At 36.2% G+C, this 27,839-nt stretch overlaps 2 protein-coding genes across 2 annotated transcripts in view; one reads left to right on the top strand and one right to left on the bottom strand.

The window, feature by feature from the left end:
- The window catches only part of LOC111064429 (neuroligin-1-like), a 121,084-nt gene extending 118,772 nt beyond the window's left edge, over positions 1 to 2,312 (bottom strand). Inside the window, exon 1 of the mRNA XM_022352156.2 lies at positions 2,237 to 2,312. Within this exon, the coding sequence (XP_022207848.2) occupies positions 2,237 to 2,312 (76 nt within the window). The remainder of the gene's footprint in view (positions 1 to 2,236) is intronic.
- A 13,047-nt stretch (positions 2,313 to 15,359) lies between these two features.
- Positions 15,360 to 27,839, top strand: part of LOC120350722 (neuroligin-4, X-linked-like) — a gene marked incomplete at its 3' end in the record, with an annotated part of 211,059 nt that continues 198,579 nt past the window's right edge. Inside the window, 3 exon segments of the mRNA XM_039425450.1 lie at positions 15,360 to 15,405; positions 16,347 to 16,650; positions 18,533 to 18,750. Of these exon segments, the coding sequence (XP_039281384.1) occupies positions 15,360 to 15,405; positions 16,347 to 16,650; positions 18,533 to 18,750 (568 nt within the window).

Raw genomic sequence — 27,839 nt, 5'->3', positions numbered from 1 at the left:
GATAAGAGACATCGTAACCGCGGTTAGAGAGGGTAGTTATGGGGAGCTTGGCTCCACGGAAAGTAGGTGAACCAAGCGCAGGAGGGAGAATTGACTCAGAAGGGGTGAGAGAGGTAAAGTTTGTAAGGTGAAGTGAGAGGAACGAGAATGTGTAAGCGAGAGTGAGTGAGTGAGATAGATGCGAGGGATAGAGTGAGGTAGATTAGATTTCTTTATTTATGTATGTTACAATAGATTTATGTTACAGTAGAGTGAGAGAGGGTAGGAGAGAGTAAGAGAGAATTTAAAAGAGCGTGGAAATCAGAGGAGGTAGGAGAGGAAAAGCAACAGCAGGAGAAAAAGGTAGATTAGAAGGAGAAGGTGTTGAAGGAAGGATTTAAAAATGAAGAAATAGAAGAGACAAATTAATTTCTAAAATTCTAATCTCATCTTAGACTGTGTCATCACCAATTAATTTGAAAAAAAACTAGCATAATGATTACCCTATTATTTCATTTACCAATGCTATTACATCAGTGTCATTTGCATTGTAAAATGAATAAATGAATTAGAGGATAATTGAACTCAAAAAGTTGGAAGATGTTGGGAAAAAAAGGTGAGAGAATGAAGAAAGTAGAGGAAGATAAGTTGAGGATATAGAAAGGGAAATGTTCAAATGAGGAGAATATAGATTAGATATTGTAGGTAGAGAATGGAACATCATACAAAGGAATCTACTAGAATCCTAGCAGAAAAAGAGGTATGATTGGTTTTCATCTCACATCTTCAAACTTTTAGAGTCTGAGAAGAAATGGAAATTGTAGATTATAGAAAAAAAATGAGGAGATAACATAAATGAAGGAATGAAGGAGAATCAAAACAAAAGAGGATATAACAGGAAGAAATGACGGAGAATAAAAGCGGGAAATATTAATATAAAATCTTGGTCAAATTAGTAAAAACAATGTAAATATCTTGTAGTACCCTTCAATTACAAGATTTTTTATATTGTTTTTATTTATTTGTTGTAAAGTAGCTCATGTGAGTGTAGTATTTTTATGATCTTGGTCTTATTTGTAAGAAGACTCACCTTTGATGAATGGGTTAGGAGTGGGAGAAAGAATGAGTAGAACTGAATTTGAGTCTAGCAAGAAGACTTTTAAGAATGGTAGCAACTCAACCAAAGATTCAATTAGTATTTCGAACTATCTTTGCTATTCCAAGGATGGAAAAATCATCAATATCACAAGAAAGACAGCCTGTTGGTTGGATGAATATTATGGGAAGAAAGATTTATGATTAGAGGTCAAGGGATTTCGCAGTAGAACAAGAGTATCAGGATAGTAATGATTTCCGTGTTCGGATGGACACGTTAAGCGTCGGTCCCGGCTGCCTGATGAGCAGTCATTAGGTCATGTCAGAGGCCCTGAAATTGATCGGTTGCGACCTGAAAACTCTGACACCTACCTGAGTCAGCCAGGTCTCTCGATATAATTTATTGTTAATGTCAGGGGTTGGTAAGGAGCCTCTTACTACAAAAGTTATGTGTGCGAGAGAGAGAGAGTGTGTACGTTTGAAATTTGAGTGAAGGACCGGGTGGGTGTGACCAAGCAAGACAATTTGAGAGAGAGAGAGAGAGAGTTTACGAAATTTGAGAGAATCCAGGTAGGAGAGAGACCGAGCAAGAAAAGTTGAAAAGATGTCTGAGAGTGAGATTAGATTTCTTTATTTATGTATGTTACAATATTTACTTGAGAATGAGAGAGTGTAGAGAAATATAGAGAGAGGCGAAAGAAAGAGAGTGTGGAGAAATATAGAGAGAGAGCGAGAGAAAGAGAGTGATTGATCGATTGATCATCTTCCTTTATTAGGGCGGAGTAAGGACTCCTGGTCCTCCCTGTCATACAACCCAAAAAGAAAGAGAGAGTGCTTTAAATTCTAGAGAGAATCTACGTGGGAGAGAGACCGACAGCCAGGTAATCTGAGGTGTTGTATGAGAGAGAGTGAGTGAGTGCTAGAAATTCGAGAGAGAATCCAGGTGGGAGAGAGACCGACAGCAAGGTGATCTGAGGAGTTGTATGAGAGAGAGTGAGTGTCTGCTAGAAATCTGAGAGAGAACCCAGGTGTGAGAGAGATCAAGCAAGACAATTTGAGAATACTAGACAGCAGTTACCAACGACCTGGCAGACATGTGACACTATTGCGTCCACCCATCCACAGCAGAACGTCACCGCCGTCACTTAACCCAGTTACAAACTCTGATTGCATCCTTCAGCCATCTCCACCTCCATCTCCACATCAACCTCTACCATCACCTCCACCTCCACCTCCATCACCACCTAAGCCATACTAGCCAGGAATTAATCATCGTTACACCATAGTAATCATCACTCCCCAATCTTAGCACCGTTTACGGTCTCGGATTCCATGAGTGGGTTCCCATGGGCATTACTGAAGCCTTAGTTACCATGAAACGTCAATTGAATGTTAGTTTCCATGAAACGTCAGTTGAGTGACTGAACGTGTCCAAGTGTTCTGATTCAGTTGTCATTGAAGGTGTATGTTGTATAGATGAAATTTATGTGTAGGTATGAACGGTACATCATGTCAACTGGGAAAGAACAGAACTATTGATATTCTGCAAAAAGTGTATGATTGAAGGTATATCCTATACTATTAAACGAGCAACTTCTGTTTAGATGTTTAGATGTTTAGATGTTTAGATGTTTAGATGTTCAGATGTTTAGATGGTCAGATATAAATGATATTTTTAATGTATAGGTATGAACGGTACATCATGTCAACAAGGACTAAGCAGAACTATCGATATTCTGCATAAGGTGTATGATGGAAGGTATATCCTATATTATTAAACGAGCAACTTCTGTTTAGATGTTTAGATGTTTAGATCTTTAGATGTTTAGATGTTTAGATGTTTAGATGTTTAGATGTTTAGATGGTCAGATATAAATGATATTTTTAATGTATAGGTATGAACGGTACATCATGTCAACAAGGACTAAGCAGAACTATCGATATTCTGCATAAGGTGTATGATTGAAGGTATATCCTATATTATTAAACGAGCAGCTTCTGTTATATGTTTCTATTTTACCGGATCTCGAAAACGGCTCTAACGATTCTCACTAAAATTCAGAACATAGTATATATATAATATAAGCTTATGCTTTATGGGCAAGCATGTGGAAGCGTCAGAAGTGACTTGTCATAATTTAAAAAACACAAAACAAAAAATACATTGAAGGACAGTATGCTATATGCAGTATTACTGCATATTTTGGAATGGTCTCTATGAGAACATAGTAGGTTTATAATATAAAGATTCGATTGTACTAGTTCTCATCCCTGAGGAATCTCGCTGAAGGACATTGAAAGGATAATTATTATTCATCCTTGGAAAAACAGATGATTATAATTATTTCGTCGTCTGTTGGTGATGGAAGTGAGCGATCGAGTTCATCTGTGTGGGACTGTGTCAAAATTATGACTCAGCTGTTGAACTTTTGTAATCATTCAATCAGGTACTAAGTGCCGGTTGCAAAAAATCCGGATTATTTTCAATCCTGATTAATTCCAGTAGATCCATCTTTTCGAAATGGTCTTCTCTGATTTGGTTCACGTAAAACTAATCAGGATTAAAATTTAACCGACTATTATGCAACTGGGCCTTTGTGAGGGAAATGTTTGCATTCTTCTGGGAATTAATCTCAATTCACTGTAATTGGAGAGAGCATTTCTGTATGAATGTTATTATAATTTCTTCTTTAGTAATACATTTTTTATGCTTTTGTACTCCAGAACGAATTATGATGTATAGGTATTAATAAGGTCCACAGGCAGGTTTCCGAGCTTGGGATTTAGCTATGAGTTCCACACTTTAAACAGCTGGAGTTGGAAAATTGGCTTTCCGAAATTGGGCGTAGTCGTAGTTTTCATGATAATCTTTATTTTCTCATTTCTATAATTAGAAACGTTTCCTTTTGACGAAATGAAACATTCCTAAATAACTCAAAATAGCTGAAACTTTACACCATTTTCTCTCTATTTTATTTTGGTTCAATTCTCTAGTTCTTTCTTTTTATAATTTAATTTCAATTTTTCAATATTATGAGAGGATAGTCGAATAGAAATCAATGAATCTACATTCTACAAAGTGGGCTGTTTTAGATTACTCAACACACCAACATCTCTGTGCGATACAATCCATCCAATCAGCTCCCAACTGAATAATGAGGAACGAGAACTTTACGAATTCCATCCGAAGTTTAACAGTTTAATCAATCACCGAGTGGTTGAAGCTACGGAGAACTCGCTGTCGTATTTCATCATCAGACTGAGTCGGGCCAATCAGATGATAGGGTGACTGTGAATTGTGAGATCCTGTCTACTATGTCAGCATTCAATGAATGGTTTTGCTTAGGGAACGTGGACAGTTTTAAATGAATCCTAACTTGGAGTTACATGCTAAGGAATAGTCACACATTCACTTATTGGCCGTCTCTTTTATTCGCTTTGTGAATGGCGTGAAAGAAATTAGGGATGAAGATGGGTGAAGAGTGTGGGAGAGAAGAAGGGAAAAGGGACAGTGAATAAGGAAAGAGGGGAAAAGTGAATAGAGAGAGAGAGAGAGTGGGAGGGAAAAAGTATATAGTGAGAGAGGGGAAACTGAATTAAGGGAAAGGGAAAAGGTGATTATTGGGAGAGGGAAGAAGTGAGAAGAGGGAAAGGGAGAAAGTGAATAGGGTAAAGGGAGAAGTGGATAGGGGGAAAGGGAAAAGTGAATAGTGGAAAGAGGAAAAGTGGATAGGGGGAAAGGGAGAAGTGAATAGTGAGAAAAGGAAAAAGTGAATAGAGGGAGAGGGAAAAAGTAAATAGTGCGAAAGGGAGAAGTGAATAGGGGAAAGGGAAAAAGTGAATAAAGAGAGGAGGAAAAAGTGAATAGAGAGAGAGAGGGAAAAAGTGAATAGAGTGAGGAGGAAAAAAGGAAAAAGTGGATAGAGAGAGAGGGGAAAAGTGATTAGAGAGAGAGGGCAAAAGTGAATGGTGAGAAAAGTAAGAGAAAAAATGGATTGGGAAAAGGTGAATACGGAAGTAGGGTGATGGTCCACTCGCTCACACAGTCTCTCTCGGTCTTTCATGACATCTCTCGCACTATCACTCTATCTCCCACTCTCTCTTCCTCTTCTCTTGTCTCTTGAACACTCTCTCATTCTGTCTCGTTTCCTCTGATTCTTCTCTCTCATTCTAACACTCTGTGTCATCTACTAACCTTTTTTTCTGTGTTAGTTCTAGTTCATGACAACGGAACAGATCTCTCTCTCTCTCTCTCTCTCTCAATCCCTCCTACTCTTCAACAGTCAATCCCTCTCTCTCTATGTCCCTCTTACTCTTCAATATTCTCTCTCTCTCTCTCTCTTTCTCTCTATCACCCTCTAAATCTTCAACAGTCACACTCTCTCTCTCTCTATCACCCTCTAACTCTTCAACAGTCTCACTCTCTCTCTCTCTCTCTCTCTCTCTCTCTCTCTCTCTCTCTCTCTCTCTCTCTCTCTCTCTAACATCTTTTCTTTCCTCCAGTATTGCTTATGTGATCTAGTATAATGTTGATGGCTTAATATAACTTAATATAATTATACTATATTATTTTCTTTGATACTGTATTTGTAATTGATTATACTGATGCAGAACTGTTGAATAATAATTTATCTATCAAGTTTGATTTAATTTTATTGTCAATTTTTGTAAATGCCTTGTAACAATTGTCAATAAATATCTCTCTCTCTCTCTCTCTCTCTCTCTCTCTCTATCACCCTCTTGATCGTCAACAGTATATCTCTCTCTCTCTCTCTATCACCCTCCTACTCTTCAATAGTCAATCTCTCTCCATCACCCTCTTACTCTTGAACAGTCACTCTCTCTCTCTATCACCCTCTTAATCCCAAATAATCTCTCTCTCTCTCACTATCTCTCTCTTACTCTTCAATAGTCTCTCACTCCGCCCTCCTAGGTAAAAATAAAGGCAGCTATTCTATTCTATTCTATTCTACTCTATCTTAATCTTAAGACGTTTTGAATGAAAAATATCAGTGATTTTTTTGAAAATTTCTTAGTCTTTTCCATTCAATATGAATAATTACCACAATATCAACTTCTCAACTACACAAAAAGTTAAAACGTTTACTCTCTCACTCACTAACCCCAGCTCTAGCGTCTAGCATCTCTCTCACAGTCTCTATCTTTCTCCCTCCAACTCTCTATTTTACTCCTCAACCCTCCTCAGTCTCACACCCTCTCTTTCTCTCACTCACTAACCTTTTTCCTGCGGTAGTTTGGTAGTTCTTGCGTCCAACAACGGATCCAAATGTAAATTGGCCTCTCCGCCCGCCCGCCCGCCCGCCAGCAGGCAATGAGATAGATTCAAGTGCACTTTATAGTTTCAATTTAAATGCAAAGAACTTTGATAGCACTAGACTACGAGAACACGTACAGTGCGCGCTCACACACACACACACACACACACACACACACACACACACACACACACACACACACACCAACACTCGTAATCAAATTGGAGTTGCACAAATGTAGCTGTTTTGCACATCATACGAGTGGAGTGACTATGTGCAGTGGAATGTAGAGTTAGTGAGAGAAGTGGAAGAGTCCAATACAAAGGGTATTAAAGTTTACACGGTGAAAAGAAGTTTTGAATACAATTTGGATGGAGAACTGGAGAAGGAATTACAAAACTACCGGAAGCTTGCACTAAAAGAAAAAGTGTTGAATAAAGTATTATAGTGAGGTTCACGTTAAAATGACAGTGAAGAAAGCTAGGAGAACAACGTTGATACTGTCTTGTCAATGCCTTCTATAGACGGTAGCTGATACAGGTTTATTGATGTAATAACTGTTCATTCTCGTTTGAAATGATCGATTATATTTTATGAAGCTGGAAATCATATTCTCCATTTAGTGAAGATGTTTTATTTCATAGATTAATTATAAAATTCAAATTTCATAATGAATTTTCATAATTAAGATGAAATATTTTGTTGACTAATTATTAACTCTTGCGAAGCCGTATTTGGATACAGCAATATATTCCCCACGTTGATAGTGATTTTTATGTGATATGCTAATTGGGTGCCCATCAGTGATACTATGATCCCTATCTTGCTAATAAATTTGCAGAAATTGAAGGCCGTCCGGCTCGCAAATATAATGGGGCTCGAGCCACAGCTTTAGCTCAGTGATAAATGCATGATTGATTTCATAATAGAGGACCATGAAGGGTTTAGACAACTGATATTTACTAAGTCTTACCGCCGCTCTCTCGAAGTTATTGTAGAATAACAAGAAATAAATCAAAAAGATTACCAGTCGGTGACTGGTATACAGTAACCATACATCCAATCAAGAATAATGAAACTCAACTATAATTTTTCCAATTGAGTCACAAAACGCTTAGAATGAATATTGGTGTGCACCAATTTATCCTTTCAAAATTCTTTATTACATACGATGCCAATTCTAGAAGATCTCCGGAGCCTTATGTAATATATAGCAGACTTATTTTAATAATTATCAATAAATATTCGCTGATTGAAGAATGTGACTATCATCAAAGGATGATAGGTAATAGTTGTTCATAATAAAAAACTGATTTGAATGATTTATTAATTGCATGTGTTGCATAACCATAATGCGTTGTACCAAGACAGCTCAGACTGTATATCACGAGATGGATCAGGTTTAAAATAAAAATTTCTGAAACTTTATTAACAAATATATTCCCTTAAAAAAATGCCACAATGAAAATAAGCTTGTCAATATTTTCAATATCACAATTTTAAAATATTTAAAATTTCTATTAATATATCAAAATATTATTAAAATAACAAGTGACATCACACTCTACATTGTTAAAATACGATCTGGCAACAGAGGAAAGCGAGAAAGATGTAGCGCTTTGTCAAATGATAGACAAGGATAGCAATACCATTGCGAAACAAACACTGCCATTATAATGTGGTCTTTACCATATAGATGAAAATCTGGCGGAGAAGAAGTCACAAGTGTACTAGAAGTTTACACCAATGGAAAAAGTGTTGGAAACATTGAAATGCAAATGCTAGAGGGGGAGAATACAGGGGTTATTGAAGTTCACCACCAATAGAGAAGCTGTTGAATACGATTAGATGGAGAACTGGATAAAAAGAAATCACAAGAGAACTTGGAGTTTACATGGATAAAAAAAGTGTTGAAAATAATTAAATAAAAAACTAGAGAAGAAAAATACAGAGGTTATTGAAGCTTACACCATTGGAGAAACTTTTGGATACGATTAGATGGAGAATTGGAGGAGGAGAAATTACAACAGAACTGAAAGCTTTCACCAAAAGAAAAAGTGTTGAAAATGATTATATGGAAAACTGGAGTAATACAAAAATTGTTTGAGTTCACAACAATAGAAAACGTGTTGGATACAATTGGATGCAAGTCTGGAGGAAATATATTAAGATTATTGAAGTTCACACCTATAGAAAAAGTTTTGAATATAATTAAATGGAAAACTGGAGAAAGATAATACAAAATTATCATTCAATGCTCACGTGAATAGAAAGAGTGTTTCACACAATTATTGGACGAAGAAAATATCAGAAAATAGACGTTCACAGTGACATTCACAGACTCCAGACATTGTCTTGTTATTTTGCAATATACATAACTAAATATACTAGTAGCTCTGTGAACAGTAGACCTCACGCAGTATCCTCATCCACAAGTACCTGATTGAAACTATAGACCTTATGGAAATACAGCAATAGACTGGCTTCTCCACACATCTGTGTAATCACTTGTCAGCTGATTTATGATGAATAATTCTATAGTCTGATTTTCACTCTAATATTGGCGTATGAAGGAAGCTCCTTTTTCCTTTTATATTATCCTTGAAATGCAAAACTTCCAAAAACCTTGTATATAGGTCGACGCGCAATTAAAAAAGGAACATACCTGTTAAATTCCATGAAAATCTATTACCGCGTTTTGCCGTAAATGCACATAAACATATATAAACATTTAAACATCAAGAGAAATGCCAAACCGTCGACTTGAATCTTAGACCTCACTTCGCTCGGTCGATGAAATCTTATGATAGATGAAGTGTAATTACTTCTGTAGTATTGCTGTAAATTCCATGAAAATCTATTACCGCGTTTTGCCGTAAATGCGCAACATATAAACATATAAACATATAAACATTTAAACATTAAGAGAAATGCCAAACCGTCGACTTGAATCTTAGACCTCACTTCGCTCGGTCAATAAAATCTTATGATAGATGTAGTGTAATTACTTCTGTAGTATTGCTGGAAAAACGATACAATGATATTCCATACAAGTTGCAGATTTTATGTAACTACAGAATTATTTCAATATTTCGGATGAGCTCAGGAATTGCCACTATAACAAATGGAACCAGGTCACAATAACGGCAGATATTCAGATGCAAAATCAACAAACAGCAAAGTTCCACTCTAGAATAACATAAACTCCCTCAATATTATCATTTAATACAAACACCTGTTTGCTCTACAATGTTTGGCATGAATATTGCCTACAAAATAACAAGCTTCAATGATAATTATTGTGTTTGTTATGTTGTGGGTATAATTATTATTGTATTGGAATTCTATGGGTGGTTTCAGTTGGGTTTTGTGGTTTGATAGCGTAGTAAAGTTTCATGACCTTCACAATCGAAATAATTATTCACCCGAATGTAGTATGCAATGAAATTGAGGGTAATCCATTTATCGGCCCGGGCTTAGCTTGTTCTGTATATTTTAAGATTTCATATTCTTTTCAAATAATTAAATGAAGCATTAGATCAAAATTGTTGTATTTTGAACTTCATCTTACTCTGAAACAACAAAGTAAGTTACCCTTTTTCCACTTAATTTTATTTTTCATAACATTTTTTTTGAGCAATATCACTCAAAAATGACATAAATGAGTCGTAACATGTTGTGATAGATAAAATAAATTAAAAAAAACGGGAACTTTGATTTTCAACTTTCATATAATTATAATACCAGCAAGTAACCCTTGCTCCGCGGGTTAATCAAATACTTCATGTCTAATCAAGTCTAATCAATTTAAAGTTAGTAGAATAATAAATTATTATTCTGTCTACTAACGTTGTGATCAATTACTTGACGTAATGAAATCTTGGAGGATCTCGCTTCGCTCGCCATATCCGTCTAGCCAGGGGGCTCCGCCCCCTGGACCCCCGACTAGATCGTCCAGAAATTAGATCAGCGGGCTCGCTTCCCTCGCCTGCATTTTTCATTTGAGCATGCTTCATTCCATCAGAAAGTCAAAGTACTGAGAAAACGTAGAAAAGCTGAGAGAAACGCTGATTTTGGGCGTATGTTTGATGAAATATTAAAGTCACCTCATCACAACATTTTCACCCTACCTAAACCTCTGTCTAAAATTTGGACTTTTTCTGTCTATTACTTGATCAAAGAACTGAGAAAACGCTTATTTTGGGCGTATCTTTGGCGTTATTTCAAATTCCTTCTAACACAACATTATTACACCCCAGCTTAGCTTCTGTACTAAATTTGAACTATTCATGTTCATTTGTTCTTGATAAATCTGAGAAAAAGCAAAAAAAAAACGCTAATTTTGAGCGTATCTTTGACGTTATTGCAGATTCATTCTGACACTACATTATTACACCCTAGCTGAGCTTCTGTACTGAATTTGAACTATTTCAGTTCATTTGTTCTCGATAAAGCTGAGAGAGCGCTAAAAAACGGTGAAAAATGCAGATTTTGTGCGTATTTTTGGAAATTTTTCCAAATCCGTTCTTAGTGCGTCTCTAAAGGGCCAACTGAACATACCTACCAAATTTGAACGTTTTTGATCCGGTAGATTTCAAGTTCTGCGAGTGAGTGAGTGAGTGAGTGAATCAGTCAGTCAGTCAGTAAGTGAATGCCATTAATTCGCTTTTATTCATATAGATAGATGGTTATGTCGTGAATAGGGAATTTACCAATCAACTACCTGCAGTATTCAATCATTATTCAATCTCATCAACAAATCGATGTACTAGCTTACACGTGATCTCCTATGATCCAGTAAGAGTTTGTAGCTAGTGGATTGACGATCTGCATGCGAGCAAATTTATTGAATGTGGCACTCCTCTCCTATCAGAGGTCACATCATATATAACATCACGTCAGCTCGGCGAGAGCACACCTGATGCGAAGAACCTACATTACGGTTCTCTTTCCCAGCACTGTAATCGCAAAGGAAGACATAAAATGTTGTTGGAAATTTCATACGCCGTAATATTCGTGTATATTTGACTTCTGCATGAGTTATAATATCGCTCTCGAAAGCAAGCAACAGCGTAATGTTCGAAAAAGTCTGCGTGTTTTCCAGAACATCATCGTATTTTTCCGAACGTTTTCTGCACTTGAATTGACATTCCATGCCCCATTAAACCTGAGTGCGTTCTACAAAACTGCTTGGAGCTGGGTGAATTTCGAAATGTGCAACCTTTTTCCAGGCGATACTGAGAAAAATATGAATGTCGATTGGATCCTCATGCAGCTTCATTCCAATCAATCAATTTTCAATTTTTCATTGTCTGCATTACTCGATATCAATCATGATTCCTTACTGAACTTTCATTCTCCTCCCTATTAATAGATTTTTACTCCACCTACTGTCTAAAGTACTTACTCTACTACCTAAAACATAATACTAAACTGTCACTTTTTCGCTCTCGGTTGTAAAAAACAGAAAAACTCCCTAGGGAGTAAAAGTGACTCCATTTAAATAACATGGTGAGCATCTCTATTTTGAAACTTACATTCGAAATATGTTAGAAGGTCCAAGCTCAGATGAGGAAGCATAATAGAGGTGTCTGTCATTGAGTCAACTGAATTCAATACCACAACCATAAATTCTATCAACTCATGAAATAAAATGTTTGTATGATATTATATACTTACTATTAGTGGACGATAGAAATTTATACAATTTTAAAAATATTTTATTCTATTCAAAATACCAGCCAACAAATATTTCTCATCTGCAATTCAAATCTGAAACACGTGATCTGGAGTCAGCCGTTTTTGATAGCCACCCAGCTGATAATAATTGTTATAACTTTTGCCGATAGATAGCGCAATCGGCAGTGCCAATCTAAAGACCTTAAAGATGCATAGACTAACATGCAGCACTAGTGTCGTAGGCCTACTTGGAATTGAAATCGGCCATTGAGGGGGCAACCTATAAGATTATTACATACCAATGCCTTTGTAATCTATAGTATTACAAATATAAAAATATATTATCTCGTGCTAAAATACCCCAATGGCGGCCTTCAATTTCAAGTAAAAGCTATCATTGGAAAGGCATAGGCATTGTGGGTCTATATCTCTTTAAGGTCTTTGTGCCAATCAGACGACCGGGTTTTAGGTTTCAGATTTTAGGTTATGTTGTTAGTAAACATTGTCACCAATAACGTAAGTTATTGAAATGATTTGATTTGCAGTTTCTATAAAAAAATGTAGATGGAGGAGAAATGTTGTGTACATCACGAGCGAAAAATACTTTTTCTCCCTCAGGAAAATTGTTGCCCTCGGCTTCGCGTCGGGCTTCAAACTTTTTCCCACAGGGAGAAAAAGTCGTACTTCTAACTCTAGATAATTATACAAATAACTATTTGAATGAATAATGAGTTGCTGTATAGAACAGGAAAAATATCATTCCTCGAAAGCGTTTTATGCTTCTTATTACTGAAAAAAGTATTAATGGTTGACTACTTACACAATTCGACGCGTTTTGCTGATGGAGCCTGTGAACAATATTCAAATTTATATCTGTATGTAACCTCTTTTCCCAGTCACGCCAAAAACTATTGTATTTCAATAATTAAATTTATTTGTGAAAATATTACTTGTATTTGGCAATAAAAATTTATCTGATTGTTGGTTGTGCTCTTCCTGAAGAGGTTCATACATTAATAACTGTAGAAATATTATGTGCTTAACATCCTCAAATATTTCAATGGATATAACGCAACTTTAAAAAAATCAGTAGCGAAACACATATATAATAAAATGAACATAAATTTGAATGCTATGTTTCAAAACTCACTTTAATTCCAAAACAACTGATTCATATTGCACCAAGAATGATAAATAGTATCCCAAACGATCTCATGAATCAACAAATAATAACGAAGTATATTACATTGAAAATAAAAATTGGATAACCCAAGAAATTATTTTGATATCAAAATAATATAGCTTCCAATTTGAAGGTCTCCTGCAAAATATTTTTCTCCACATATTGTTGAAGGATGTGTACGATTATAATTACATAAGTTTAAAATCCTGGAGTGCGGCATTTATTTAATTTTTATTCTTTATTCATTTTTTCCGCTCTTAGTATTGGGGCGCTACTCCTACTGGCGGACAAGCTCTCACTTATGCCAGTAGATTTCCACCAAGCCAATGCTATTTGAATATTGTTGAATAATATTGTAATGATAATCCTCAATCCATTCAGTTTGGTTGTTGCATTATAACCATAGAGAAACAATAGCATAAGTAGATATCCCATGGTATAGGGCGTTTATGTCGCAACTTTTACTGTTATCTCAAGCTGATTACTGTCGATTATTACTTTTTTGACCGGGTAAGAGTGTATGAACGGCACAATATGAGGGACTACCAGCGTCATAAAGCTTCACAGGGAAGAAGTACGTGGACTATAAGCTTGAGATAACAGTAGAAGTTGCGACAAAAACGCCCTATACCATGGGATATCTACTTATGCTATTGTTTCTCTATAATTATAACTCTTACTAGTTAGGAATAGAAGTATTAATGCTATTTTTGTTCAATTTATTATTTTTTAGTAAGGAATGGTATTCATTTGAATTGATTGTGGTGAATTGTATTTGTTTTTTATAGTTAAATGTTTGTACCTACTTTGTGGAAATAAATTTGAATTTGAATGATATCTAACTATATAACCTTATTAACTCAAAATGATTAGACAAACAGAATTCAAACTCGAATCAAAATAGTTATTGAAGCGAATACATTACCTCAGTCTCAATTAGAAATGGACAAATATTGGTCATAATATTCATCCATGCATCCTTATCTGTGTAATGATAATCAACACAATATGACTGCTATGTTTTCCATAATATGACTGACTTGCAATTTTCACATGCCTCTTACTCACGAAATAAGTCGAGGTTTGTACTCTATGTGAGTAGAGCATGTTCATTTCTGAACTTGTCCGTCTGTAGTATGTCTGTGGATATTTTTGATATTTTGAGTTGTAAACTATTCGACTATTCGAGACAATCGGCTGAATTACCTTCAACTAGATATGCAGGATATGGATATTTGATATGGGACCATGTCAACTAGATATGCAGGATATGGATATTTGATATGGGACCATGTCAACTAGATATGCAGGATATGGATATTTGATATGGGACCATGTCAACTAGATATGCAGGATATGGATATTTGATATGGGACCATGTCAACTAGATATGCAGGATATGGATATTTGATATGGGACCATGTCAACTAGATATGCAGGATATGGATATTTGATATGGGACCATGTCAACTAGATATGCAGGATATGGATATTTGATATGGTACCATGTCAACTAGATATGCAGGATATGGATATTTGATATGGGACCATGTCAACTAGATATGCAGGATATGGATATTTGATATGGGACCATGTCAACTAGATATGCAGGATATGGATATTTGATATGGGACCATGTCAACTAGATATGCAGGATATGGATATTGATATGGGACCATGTCAACTAGATATGCAGGATATGGATTTTGATATGGGACCATGTCAACTAGATATGCAGGATATGGATATTTGATATGGGACCATGTCAACTAGATATGCAGGATATGGATATTTGATATGGGACCATGTCAACTAGATATGCAGGATATGGATATTTGATATGGGACCATGTCAACTAGATATGCAGGATATGGATATTTGATATGGGACCATGTCAACTAGATATGCAGGATATGGATATTTGATATGGGACCATGTCAACTAGATATGCAGGATATGGATATTGATATGGGACCATGTCAACTAGATATGCAGGATATGGATATTTGATATGGGACCATGTCAACTAGATATGCAGGATATGGATATTTGATATGGGACCATGTCAACTAGATATGCAGGATATGGATATTTGATATGGGACCATGTCAACTAGATATGCAGGATATGGATATTTGATATGGGATATGGATATTAAGGATATATGGACCTTTGATATGAAGAAGATCAAAGGTCAACAATCTATTGTAATGACTTATTGTTATTCGACTGCTATGACTGTGTAATAGGATCCTTATCGGCTGAAAGACCTTTAACTAGTAGTTCTGTGAACAGTGGACCTCGCGCTCAGTGAGTTACATTAACCTGTTGTTATGTTTTCTCGAAAATTAATAAATAATTTATCAATTTAAAATGTCTAGAAAGGATCCTAAATAAGCATAGAGCTTTCTGTCCTATATCGTACCATGACGTGTCGTCCCGGAATGTGAGTGTGAGCGCTGTTATCAGGTCTGGCTGCAACTGTCTACAACGTTGATGGAAAGATACAATTTTCAAGTTGTTCGATGTTTTTGAACGGGTTTTGTTATAGTCAACTGTTTACTAACGTTAATGGAATGATACATTTTCAAGATGTTCGATGTTTTTGAACGGGTAGTATTATAGTCCACTAGACAGCTGATTTATGATGAATAATTCTATAGTCTGATTTTTACGGTAATATTGGCGTATGAAGAAGGCTCCTTATTCATTTTATAAATTATCCTTGAAATGCAAAATTTCCAAACACCTTGTATATACGTCGACGCGCGATTTAAAAAGGAACATATCTGTCAAATTTAATGAAAATCTATTACCGCGTTTCGCCGTAAATGCGCAACATAAAAATATATGAACATATAAAAATTTGAACATTTAAACATTAAGAGAAATGCCAAACCGTCGACTTGAATCTTAGACCTCACTTCGCTCGGTCAACCAAATATGGAAGGATACGGAAGGACCTCTGATATCAAGGAGATCAAAGATCAACAATCTATTGTTACTTTATAATGTCTTATTGTTAATTGACTGCTATGACTGTGTAATGGGATCTCAATTCATCCACATCTTGCAAACGTTTCGAACTAATCCCGGAATTTAACTAATTTTTTTCATTTTTTGTGTGGTTCCAGGTGGTGTTGGAGGCGGCATCGTTGGTGGTGTGGATCGTGAGGTCGATGGCCTCGTGGGGCGGCGGGCGGGTGCCATGGGAGGCGGCTGCGTGAGGTGGCAGGGCCCGGGGGCGGTAGCGCTCTTGCTGGTTGTTTGCGCGGCGCTGTTGCCGGTTTGCCTGGAGGCGAGCCTCGAGGCGTTCAAGTACAGTACGCGCCTTGTGCGGACCAAGTACGGGCCGCTGCGAGGCCTACTGCTGCAACAGCCGCCCGTCGAGGCCTTTCTCGGCGTGCCGTACGCCACTCCGCCCACGGGCGCGTTGAGGTATGTCAAGCATTTCAAATTCAAATTCAAAAATTATTTATTTCCCAAATAATTACAGAAGTGTTACATAACACAAACGTATTATAAAATATGCAAGGAAACCCCCCTACAAGACTATCCGTCTGTATTTCACTCATTTCCATTCATTCATTCAACAACATCATTACAAACAACATCAAATCAAATAAAAAATTCTTCATTGGTTCTTCAAAACAATACATGAACAAAAAAACAAAACTTTCAGCAAAATATAAGAAACCAATCACCTGCAAGGAAAATCCTTTGCGCAGGTGAGAGTTGCTAATATAATTCAATATGAGTCATTAAGAACTTACAAAAGATGAAATAAGAATTTATATCAATTGAAATCAAGAGGGTTCAAAATCAACTTCTTTTCAAAAAAAGAATTCTTAGATGGCTCAGAGGTCTTATGCCTGATCATTTAGAATCCTTATTTAATGTTATTTCGTAGTTTAAAAATGTAATTTTGGTGGCTGGCAATAAGCATTAGTAAGATGAGCTGTTATTGGAAAGTGTGCAAGGTGAGTGAATGTGAGAGTGAATGGTTGCTAGTCTTTTCTTTCTCTTTTCTTTTTCTTTCTCCTTTTATTCATGCATTTAAAATTAGTTGAGGTGATATTCATTCCTGCTTGCAAACGTGGAGTATTGTTTACTTCCAGCAGGTAGTATTTTTTATTCCAATTCACAAATTTACCGTATTTCTAATAAAACATACCAGTATTTATTTTATTAATCTTCCATTAATTATTTTTTATCTTACTGAGCTGAGTGTTTTGTTTTTCTTATTGATTCTGAATGTGAATATTGTGAGTTTGAATAAATAGAATTTTGAAATTGAATTCGAATTTATATAATCTAATGATAAAAGAATATGCTGAATAAGTGTAGAAGAAAGAGAGGAAGAATGAAAAGAGAAAGAAAGAGTGATGGCGAACATAAAATTGGAACAAAAATAAGAGTTACTCAAAAAGCTGTTGAGCTTTGTAATATTGTTGCTTATAATTAGTAAGTACTGTAAATTTGATTCAATAAAATATCAATATGAATTGTAATATGGGTTATGAGAGTCACGGTATTTAGATGAAAACGGTAGGGGTCATGAAATGTTTGTGCAGTAGCCAACCAGATAGTTTGCGTCATCGCCACCCAGATAGTTTGCGTCATCGCCACCAAACGAAGTTTTCAACACCTATTGGCAATTTATAAAACTTATTTGTTGGAAACAGATGATTGGATAAAAAAATACGTCAGCTACACCGGAAATTTAGCACAAACATGCGCGTGACACATACCGTCTTCTTCTATATACCGTGATGAGAGTCACATTTCGAAATGAACCAATTAGACCATGTATTATTAATGTTTTTCATATGTAATTAACAGTTTTTGTTGAGAATTTTCTATTCAACTTTGCATTTTCGATTTTTTTCTTTTGAATGAATGAATTTTATTTGCCAAAAACAAAATACAAAAAAAAACTTCACAAAAAAATAAATATAAGTATATGCGACTGCACTTAAACTAAGATACATACATAACAATTGAGGAAATGTTAATTTATTTTATTGGAGATAATAATGAAATGATATCCTTATTCCTTGAATGAATGAATGAATTTTATTTGCCAAAACAAAATAAAAAAAACTTTACAAAAAATAAATATAAGTATATTCTACTACACTTGAACTAATATACATACATAAAAATCGAGTAAATGTTAATTTATTTGATTAGAAATGATATCCTTCTTCATGATATTATATATAATATTTATTAAATGAAGATTTAATCTATGCTCAAGTGATTTATGTACAGTAATTTAATTTCAATTTTCACCTGAGATCATCGATATTGGTTGAAGGTACATGCCACCGGTGACACCATCGATGTGGCGCACGCCGCGACTGGCGGACGCGTTCTCGCCGGTGTGTCCGCAGCGGCAGCCGGACATTAGTAACCGCAGCGAGGCGTTGCTAAGGCTGCCGCGCGGCCGACTCGCCCACCTTGAGCGGTTACTACCGCTCCTGCTCAACCAGAGTGAAGACTGTCTCTATCTCAACATCTATGTGCCCAGAACAGGTGAGTAGCGCCACTATTCCATTCGGTAGTTCCAGTTAAAAAAACGAAGAAGAAAGTACAAGTTCTATAGTGAGGTCCGCGTTATAATGGCAGTGTTTGATTAGCAATGGTATTGCTATCCTTGTCTATCATTCAACAAAGCTGATAGCGCTATATCTTTCTCGCTTTGCTCTGTTGCCATATCGTCTTTTAACATTGTGGAATAATTAATTATTGACCGAGCGAAGTGAGGTCTAAAGGTGCGTACAGATATACGCGCCGCGAACATGAGCAATTCACTTTTAATCAGCTGATGCCAAGCTTTTTATAACTGTATCTTACCGTTTCTGTAAAAATACAGATATAGTCAGCTGATTAAAAGTGAATTGCTTATGTTCGCGGCGCGTATATCTGTACGCACCTTAAGATTCAAGTCGACGGTTTAGAATTTCTCTTAATGTTTATATGTGGGGCATTTACGGCGAAACGCGGTAATAGATTTTCATGAAATTTGACAGATATTTTCCTTTTTAAAATGCGCGTCGAAGTATATACATGCTTTTTGGAAATTTTGCATTTCAAGGATAATATAAAAGGAAGAAGTAGCCTCCTTCATACGCCAATATTACCGTGAAAATCAGACTATCGAATTATTTATCATACATCAGCTGTCTAGTGGACTATAATACTACCCGTTCAAAATCATCGAACATCTTAAAAATGTATCTTTCCATCAACGTTAGTAGACAGTTGACTATAATACTACCATAGCCACCTCATAAACACCTGTATAAAGCTGCGTACACATATACGCTCTTCCAACCCGCACCGAGCACGCTCCTCCCTCGTACCGCCCTCGTTCCTCCATCGAACCACAGTCGCGCCGCCCATGCACCCATCATGAACGTTACGGAAGATGTTAGATCTTCTCGCGTTCCCCGGTAGAACCACTCTTGCTCGCCGGTCGATCATCAATCGCTCTGCTGGAGTGACGTTCGGTTGCGGAGCAGAGCGAAAGTCTGTACGCACCTTTGGAGGTGACTATGATACTACCCGTTCAAAAACATCGAACAACTTGAAAATGTATTTTTCCATCAACGTAGTAGACAGTTGTAGCCAGACCTGATAACAGCGCTCACACTCACATTCCGAGACGACACGTCACGGTACGATAGGACAGAAAGCTCTATGTTTATTTAGGATTTTTCTAGACATTTTAAATTGATTAATTATTCATTAATTTTTGAGAAATCATAACAACAGGTCAATGTAACTTACTGAGCGCGAGGTCTACTGTCCACAGAACTACTAGTTAACAAACTATTCCATCTTAATTATGAAATCACTGAAGAAAATAATTCATTGCTCAATAAAATATTTCAAACGAGAATGAACATTTAATATAACATCAATAAACCTGTATCAGCTACCGTCTACAGAAGGCATTGACGAGACTGAGTATCAGCAACATTGTTCTCCTATCTTTCTCCACTTTCATTATAACGTGAACCGCACTATAGTTCAATCGATGCAATCCAAGTAGTGAATTAATCTTGGGTAAACTCGAACGGCTCCATTATTCTCCTAAATAGCTGCTGTATTCTAACTTTATTCGTGGTTGGGTGGTAGAGTGGACGTCACAGTCTATCCTCATAAATTTAATTGGATTAAACATAACTTAGCAGACAGATGATGTGTTCATGTGTTTGCCAAGAGTTCCGTTTGATCTTGTAGATTCCATAAGGACGGCAAAATCAAACGTCCAAATACCAATGTGTGTGTAACTGTCTATAGACCTATGAGGTTATAGGTATTATTATCATTAGCTTATGGCTTTGAATGGTGGGGAGACCCAAGGGTAGTTCCACCTCGCCGTATATAGTCCAAAGTTCCCTAATGGGAAACCGGACACTAAGGTTATAGTGAGCACAATACTTTCAATTTACACTTTTCACTTCGGAATAGAGTTCATTTTTATGTTAAAAAGTCCAAACATAATTATTCAAAGCCGAAACAAAACACAAAACCACTAAGCCAAATTTAGAAAATATTGAACTCTGACAATAAATTTAGAGCCGAAAATAGGTTATAGGTAAGGACCTATAAGATCTAAGACTTATCCAATGAGGTCTATAATTATTTTAGACCTCATGGAATATCAAGTCATATTGCGCCATAATAAAAGCCTTATAGACTTCTTAATTCTGTAAATAATTTATATTGTACGGGACTAGCAAATTATTCTGAATAATTGTTTCTGCAGCATGGATTTTTAATCTTTTTTGACAAATAAATTATGAAAAAAAATCATTTTCAAAAATATGTATGAAGAGGTAACCAGTGATAATTATCTTTGAAATTTCAAGTTGATAAATTGCAACGATATTTCTATAAGGTAACTTGTATCTTCAACTCTCGAAACTTTAACACAACGTAGTAGCCTATATTTTCCAATCCTTGAACAATAATTGTTCTGTGCGCCTTTATTCTGCGATTTACTGTACAGTGATACAGTATATCAGCCTGTTATGGCGACTCGTGTATTAGCAACGAGTGACGATATCTGGATCTGGGAATATTAGAGTTCATGCCTTTCTCAAGCAATCAAATATTTTCCATGAAATTCACAAGAAAACCCCCCTGTCACACACCTTACAAGAATCCCTCAACACATAGTTCAAATATTTCTCTGTAATACTGGAATTTTGTACCATAGTAAGATCCACGTTATGATGACAGTGTTTCATAAACAATGGCATTCCTATCCTTGTCTATCATTCAACAAAGAAGATAGCGCTATCCCTCTTTCGCTTTGCTCTGTTGTCAGATCGTCTTTTAACAATGTAGGATTGATAATTAGTTAACAAAATATTTGTTCATAGATAACTTTTGAAACTCATCATGAAATTATTGAAAATTTATCATTTCGAACGAGGATGAACAGTTGATATTACATCAATAAACCTGTATCAGCTACCGTCTATAGAAGGCATTGGAAAGACAGAGGTTCGGCATCATTTTTCTACTATTTTTCTCCACTGCCATTATAACGTGGACCTCACCATAGCAGTGATTTACAATTTGTAAATTCATATTTTCAAGCAATGAATGATTTTCCATGAAAATTACAAAAAAATCCGCATGTCACTCACCTGACAATAATTTCCCAATTTGCCTGTGTTACTGCGAATTCTGTACCAGCAATAAGTAGAGACTCATATCATATAATCCGTTCCTTTCTCAATCAACCACGTGTTTTCCATGGAAATCTCGAGAAAACCTTCCTGTCACTCACCTAACAATAATTCCCAGAACATTTCGAATTCCACTGAGATACCACCAGTAATACCTGGAACACCTGCCACTTGTCAGGCAACTACAGCTTGCAGTTTTGAGAAAGTTGAGTGGAATAATTCGGCCCGGATGGCATTTAGGCGGGAGAGCTGAGTCACCTGAGGTGTCTGCAAAGTGGTGGGTTCCAATTTGACATATTAATTGCAATTTGCAAGTTTGTCTTGCTCGGTCACCTGATGTTGATGTCTCTCTCACTTCCGGTTCTTACCCCTCCCCACGCCAATTGAACCCCTCTTTTGACCATTGTTGTCTTTGTCGCACTTCCGGTACCACCCCCTCCTTCTTCAACTGAACCCCTCTTTTTACCGTTGTTGTCTCTGTTGCACTTCTGGTTCTACCCCCTCCCAAACTTTTTATACCGCTCTTTTTGACCGTTGTTGTCTCTGTCGCACTTCTGGTTCTACCCCCTCCCAAACTTTTTATACCGCTCTTTTTGACCGTTGTTGTCTCTGTCGCACTTCCGGTACTATCCCCTCCTTCTTCAACTAAACCCCTCTTTTTACCGTTGTTGTCTCTGTTGCACTTCTGGTTCTACCCCCTCCCAAACTTTTTATACCGCTCTTTTTGACCGTTGTTGTCTCTGTCGCACTTCTGGTTCTACCCCCTCCCTAACTTTTCATACCGCTCTTTTTGACCGTTGTTGTCTCTGTCGCACTTCCGGTACCACCCCCTCCTTCTTCAACAAGCCTAAACCCCTCTTTCGACCATTGCTGTCTCTGTCGCACTTCCGGTACCCCCCTTCTACAACTAAACCCCTCTTTTGACCGTTGTTGTCTCTGTCGCACTCCCGGTACCATCCCCTCCTTCATCAACTATAACCCTCTTTTAACTGCTGCTATCTCTCTTGCACTTCCGGTCCTATTTAACCCCTCTCTTGACACAAATTCGGACGTGAGGTCCGAGAACGAGAAGCAGTCCATTAACTCTGGCTCTTCCGCATCAAGGAAGGTCTCACCTGGATTTATTGTAACAACTTCTACATTACGACTACTTCGCCCTTATGGGGCAAAAGTTCCCACCATTACAACTCCAGGGATGGGCCCTATTTTGTTAGCAAAAGTTTGTGGTGGGTTGAGGAGGAGTTTAGAATCTTTGTGGGAGAAAGCGTATTGGGACATTCGTTTTGTTGAAATATTGTTCATGAATACTTCTATTATATTTTTTTATCAATTATGAAGCTTTTGCATAAAAAATTACGAAAATACCAGCAGGACTTTGGGTAAGTCCATAGCTAGAACAGGCAAAACTATGGAATTTTATAAGGTAATGGCCGCTCCAGTCCTTTTTTGCGGTAGTGAATCACGAAGCCACTTGAAAGTAGAGTGCAGGCAGCCGTGATGAGATTTCTCCGAAGAACTAAGGGATGTGACAGAAGAGATAATTTCAGGAATGAAGATATTGGGAAAGAATTGAATATCTGCAGCATGAATGAAAGAGTTACGGAGAATCGGCATCAATGGAAGGAGCATGTTCAAAGAATGCCAGCTGAAAGAATACCATTTGAAGTCTATAATATTATCAGTCAGTTGGCGGAAGAGATGTTGGCAGACCAGGCAAGCGGTGGCAATAATATGATTTTTTTGTGTTTATTTGAATAATTGGCTAGATGTGAGTCGGAACAGGTTATAGCCTAATCCTTGTTTGTTAGAAGAAGAAGATTACGAAAACAGAATTCATGGAAATTGAGGACTATTTTAAAATAAAATTCAGTAAGAGGAACAGTGTTAGGTTTATTTTGTTGATTTTCTCCCAATCAATTATTTTATTTAATGATTGTGGAAGGGAATAAATAAATTTTGAAAATAATATCCTTGATATCCTAATATTTTCTCAAAACTTCCAAGTCCCAGGGAGTTCCCGGGGAAAGTCAAGGGACACTCATTCAAAACTCATCAAAACAATGTTAATCCATCCTTATACAATGAGGAGATCTACCAAATCACTTTCACCACTACACAAAAAAGAGATTCGTTGAACGAATATACAGAGTGTTTACGATCTCTACCATTACTCCAGGGCGTTGTTCCTGGGTAAAAACATATCTAAATATTATATTTAAATTGTCCGCAAGTCTTCAGTTACTCACACAGCGGCCATTTTGCTTTCTTCACTTATTATTTCTTTCAAGATAATGATTAAACATGAAAAATTGAAAATTTGCACAATTATTTATGATGACTTGACAAAGCTACAAAAAAATGTTGATAATTTTTCACATTCATAGAACAAAATGACGGCCATTTGAATTTTTGTTCCTCAAATAACTCAGGTTTCACGAAACCCTCTCCTGGAATAATTTGCTTTAGTGAATTTAATTGTCTATTGATTGGTAGCAGATTGTTTAATATTGGACCAATATTAACTGAGATACGACAGCTTTAGTGGTTGGTGACCTATCTTTGGAGGGCTTTGTAACGTTATTTTATTGATTGAAATGACCTCAAATCGCTTACTATTTATTTCAATGCGAATAGAGATTGTTGTATTATTGAGGCGACTCTATCAGTATGCCTTGGTTTGCATTGCAACAAAATTTCAGTGGTCATCCACCACCAAAACTGACATATCTCAGTCAATATTGGTCCAATCTTCAAAAATCAGGTACCAATCGATAGGTAATTAAATTTACTAAAACAAGCTATTCCAGTAAAGTTTCTGTAAAACCGACGGTTTCTGAGTTAACTAAGGAACACGATTTTAAATGGCCGTCATTTTGTTTTATGAATTTGGAAAATTATCATAATTTCTTTGTAGCTTTGTCTAGTTGTCATAAATGATTGTGCAAAGTTTCAATTTCGTATGTTACACCATTAACTAGAAAAAGAATAATAAGTAGAAAAAGTAAAATGGCCGCTGTGTGAGTAACTGAAGACTTCCGGATAATTTAAATATGATATTTAGATATGTTTTTTACCCAGGAACAATGCCCTAGAGTATTGGTAAGGAGTTCGTAGACACCCTGTATAATTTCCATCTAGGGTATGAATAGAGATATAGAGAGAAAATCTCACCAACCATTTAGTGCTCACTGAGAAGACGGATTTTGTTCCAGTACTTAAAATAAGAAGCGTTGACCATATCTAGTTGAATAGAAACTGATTGCATGGAACCAGAAAGGGAATTTTTTGTGTTGAAAATCCCCCAGTTTGTCCCAGAGAGCTTCCCACGTTAACCGTGATTCTCATTAAGCTTCATAATAAATCAAGACAAACTTCTCAACTAGAAAAAGCTCTTCCTTTGTCTCTGCCTTTTCCACTTTAAGACACAGACGAAAAGGAACCCGAAAGATATTTCCATAATTTACAACGGTTGCATGAAAAATATTTTATGAAGCCGGGATAGTGAATTTTGATTAGCCCTCATATTTATGGAGAGGATTGAAATGCAAAAGGAATGAAAGAGATAGAGATACGAATGGATGATAGTGATGGAGAGAGCTGGAGTGAATGAGAGAATGGAGGAAGAGAAAGAGAGAGACAGAATATGATGGAGATTGATATGAGTGGAAGTGAGAAAAGAATAGGGGGAATAATAATGGATGAAGAGGATGACAGTGATGAAGATAATGTCATCGGGCAGATGAAAAGGGGAGGAGTGGATTGAGGACACTTCAAGATATAAGAGGAGAGAAAGAATGTAAGAAATCTGCATTTCTTGTGAAGAATCACTATCTTTCTCCAGTTGAGATGCTTTATTCCTCTGTCTACTGGACTTTTGATTTTTTATCCAAATAAAAATATCACGTGTGAGTTTTAATTTGGAAAAAAATCGTAGTTGAGGAGAGAGTCCCAATAATGAGTTAACAATAAACTGTATATATTTGAAAAATATGTTTTTATAATAAGACTAGAATAATTATCAACATGAGAAATGAATAAGGTGGGAAAATATACCATAAAAATAATTATTATCCCTTGTAAATAAGCATCATAGACAAGGCTCTGCCAATAGTTATTTGTATATCTAGAGTGAAAAGTACTGTTTTTTCTCCCTGAGGGAAAAGTTTGAAGCTCGAATCGAAGCCAAGGGCAACAATTTTCCTGTGGGAGAAAAAACATTTTTCACTTGTGATACACCCAGCATTTTTCCTCCACCTACATTCTTATAAAAACTGCAAATAAAATAATTTTTAAAAACGTACGTGACCAAACAATGTGTTTCAACTTAATCTAAATAGTAAACAGGAACAGCTGGCTTGTTATCACAGTTCTTCACCGACAGCGCTATCTGTCGGAAAAAGTTGTAACAACAATGGCCGTCACAACCACAGCTATGATGAAGTTCCTGTTTCAAATTTGATTAGTTAATGAGGAGTATTCGTTGGCTGGTATTTTGAATAACATGGAATAATAAAAAAATTTATACATTTTCACAGTATAGTGATAAAAAGTTTGCAATAATTTTAGCATACAAACATAAATTTTATATATTGATCAAATGTCTTGTTGAGGTATTGAATTTAGTTGGTTTAATGACTACTCTATATGCTTCCTCATCTGAGCTTAGACCTTCTTACCTATTTCAAATGTACGTTTTTAAAATAGAGATGCTTCCTATGTTATTCAAATGGAGTCACTTTTATGCTCTAGGGAGTTTTTCTGTTTTTTAGTACCGAGAGCGAAAAAGTGACACTTTAGTATTATGTTCCAGGGAGTAAAATAAGCACTTTAAACAGAAGTTAGAGGAATAGTTATTTGTGCAACTAGTGTGCAAAGTGACAGTTGTTTGCTGCACCGAAAGAAACGTTTACGCCCGAGCCGTAGGCGAGGGCGGAATGGCTTCTTGAGTGCAGCAGAGGAACTTTGCTCACGTATTTCACCTACAGTTACCATTGAATATGAAAAATGAATAATTATGGGTAAATGATGGCTGAAATCCATCAAATGTTTGTGTGTGTGATGCTGTTATTAATAAAAACCTCAATTCATTTGAAAATGCATAATCCAATTGAAGTTGAAAATTCTCAGCCGAAATTCTCATTTTTATTCATTCAAGAATCAGAAAAAATACACATAGAACAAAAAATTCACATTCAACATACACGCCAGCAGCTTGTTGGCTGAACCGAGCTGCAAAATGGCTGAACACAACAAGATGGCTGAACCGACAAGCGCGCGACCTAGCGGGAAGAATCGTACCTAAGTTTGTTTCATCCAGCTAAAAATTACTGAAACACGATTCAGAAATTTAAACTTTTGCTCAAATTACCGAGAAAAATGCTCAATGTAAACTGAGAAATATTTATAAAAATAACATAGACAACAGAGAATATTTATTGTAGTAATGTTATGTTTTTTATTATTTCTATTTATATGAATATCGAACGGTAATCATTCAACCTCAAAATTCGAATTTTATAATGTATATTTGCTACTTTTCTCATTTCTTGCAGTTGAAATAATAATAATTATTATTGATAATTATTATCAATAGAAAAGAACTATTATTTATTATTAAATGATGAGAATTCGTAAATGATGATTATTTAATTATGATTTAGATGAAAATTATTCTTGTTTTGGATTTCTAAATTGGGATTTTATCATAAATGTAGGGTAGCCATTGAAATGATTCTCATCTAAATCTAACCACAGTCATTGTTACCAACTTAAATTTGGTTTTCGTGCACTAATCCTTCATTTAACCCACCAACTATTTTGTGTTGCCATGTTGCAAATCTGGAGTGCAGAAAAGAGAAAGAGAGTGCACTAGAGCGGAAAAGTGAATCTTTGCATTCTGTAATCAGTGCAGGAATC

The sequence above is a fragment of the Nilaparvata lugens genome, chromosome 3, assembly GCF_014356525.2.
Source record: "Nilaparvata lugens isolate BPH chromosome 3, ASM1435652v1, whole genome shotgun sequence".
In the NCBI taxonomy this organism is placed as follows: domain Eukaryota; kingdom Metazoa; phylum Arthropoda; class Insecta; order Hemiptera; family Delphacidae; genus Nilaparvata; species Nilaparvata lugens.
Note: the sequence above shows the minus strand (reverse complement) of the source record. Positions and strands in the feature narration are given on the sequence as shown.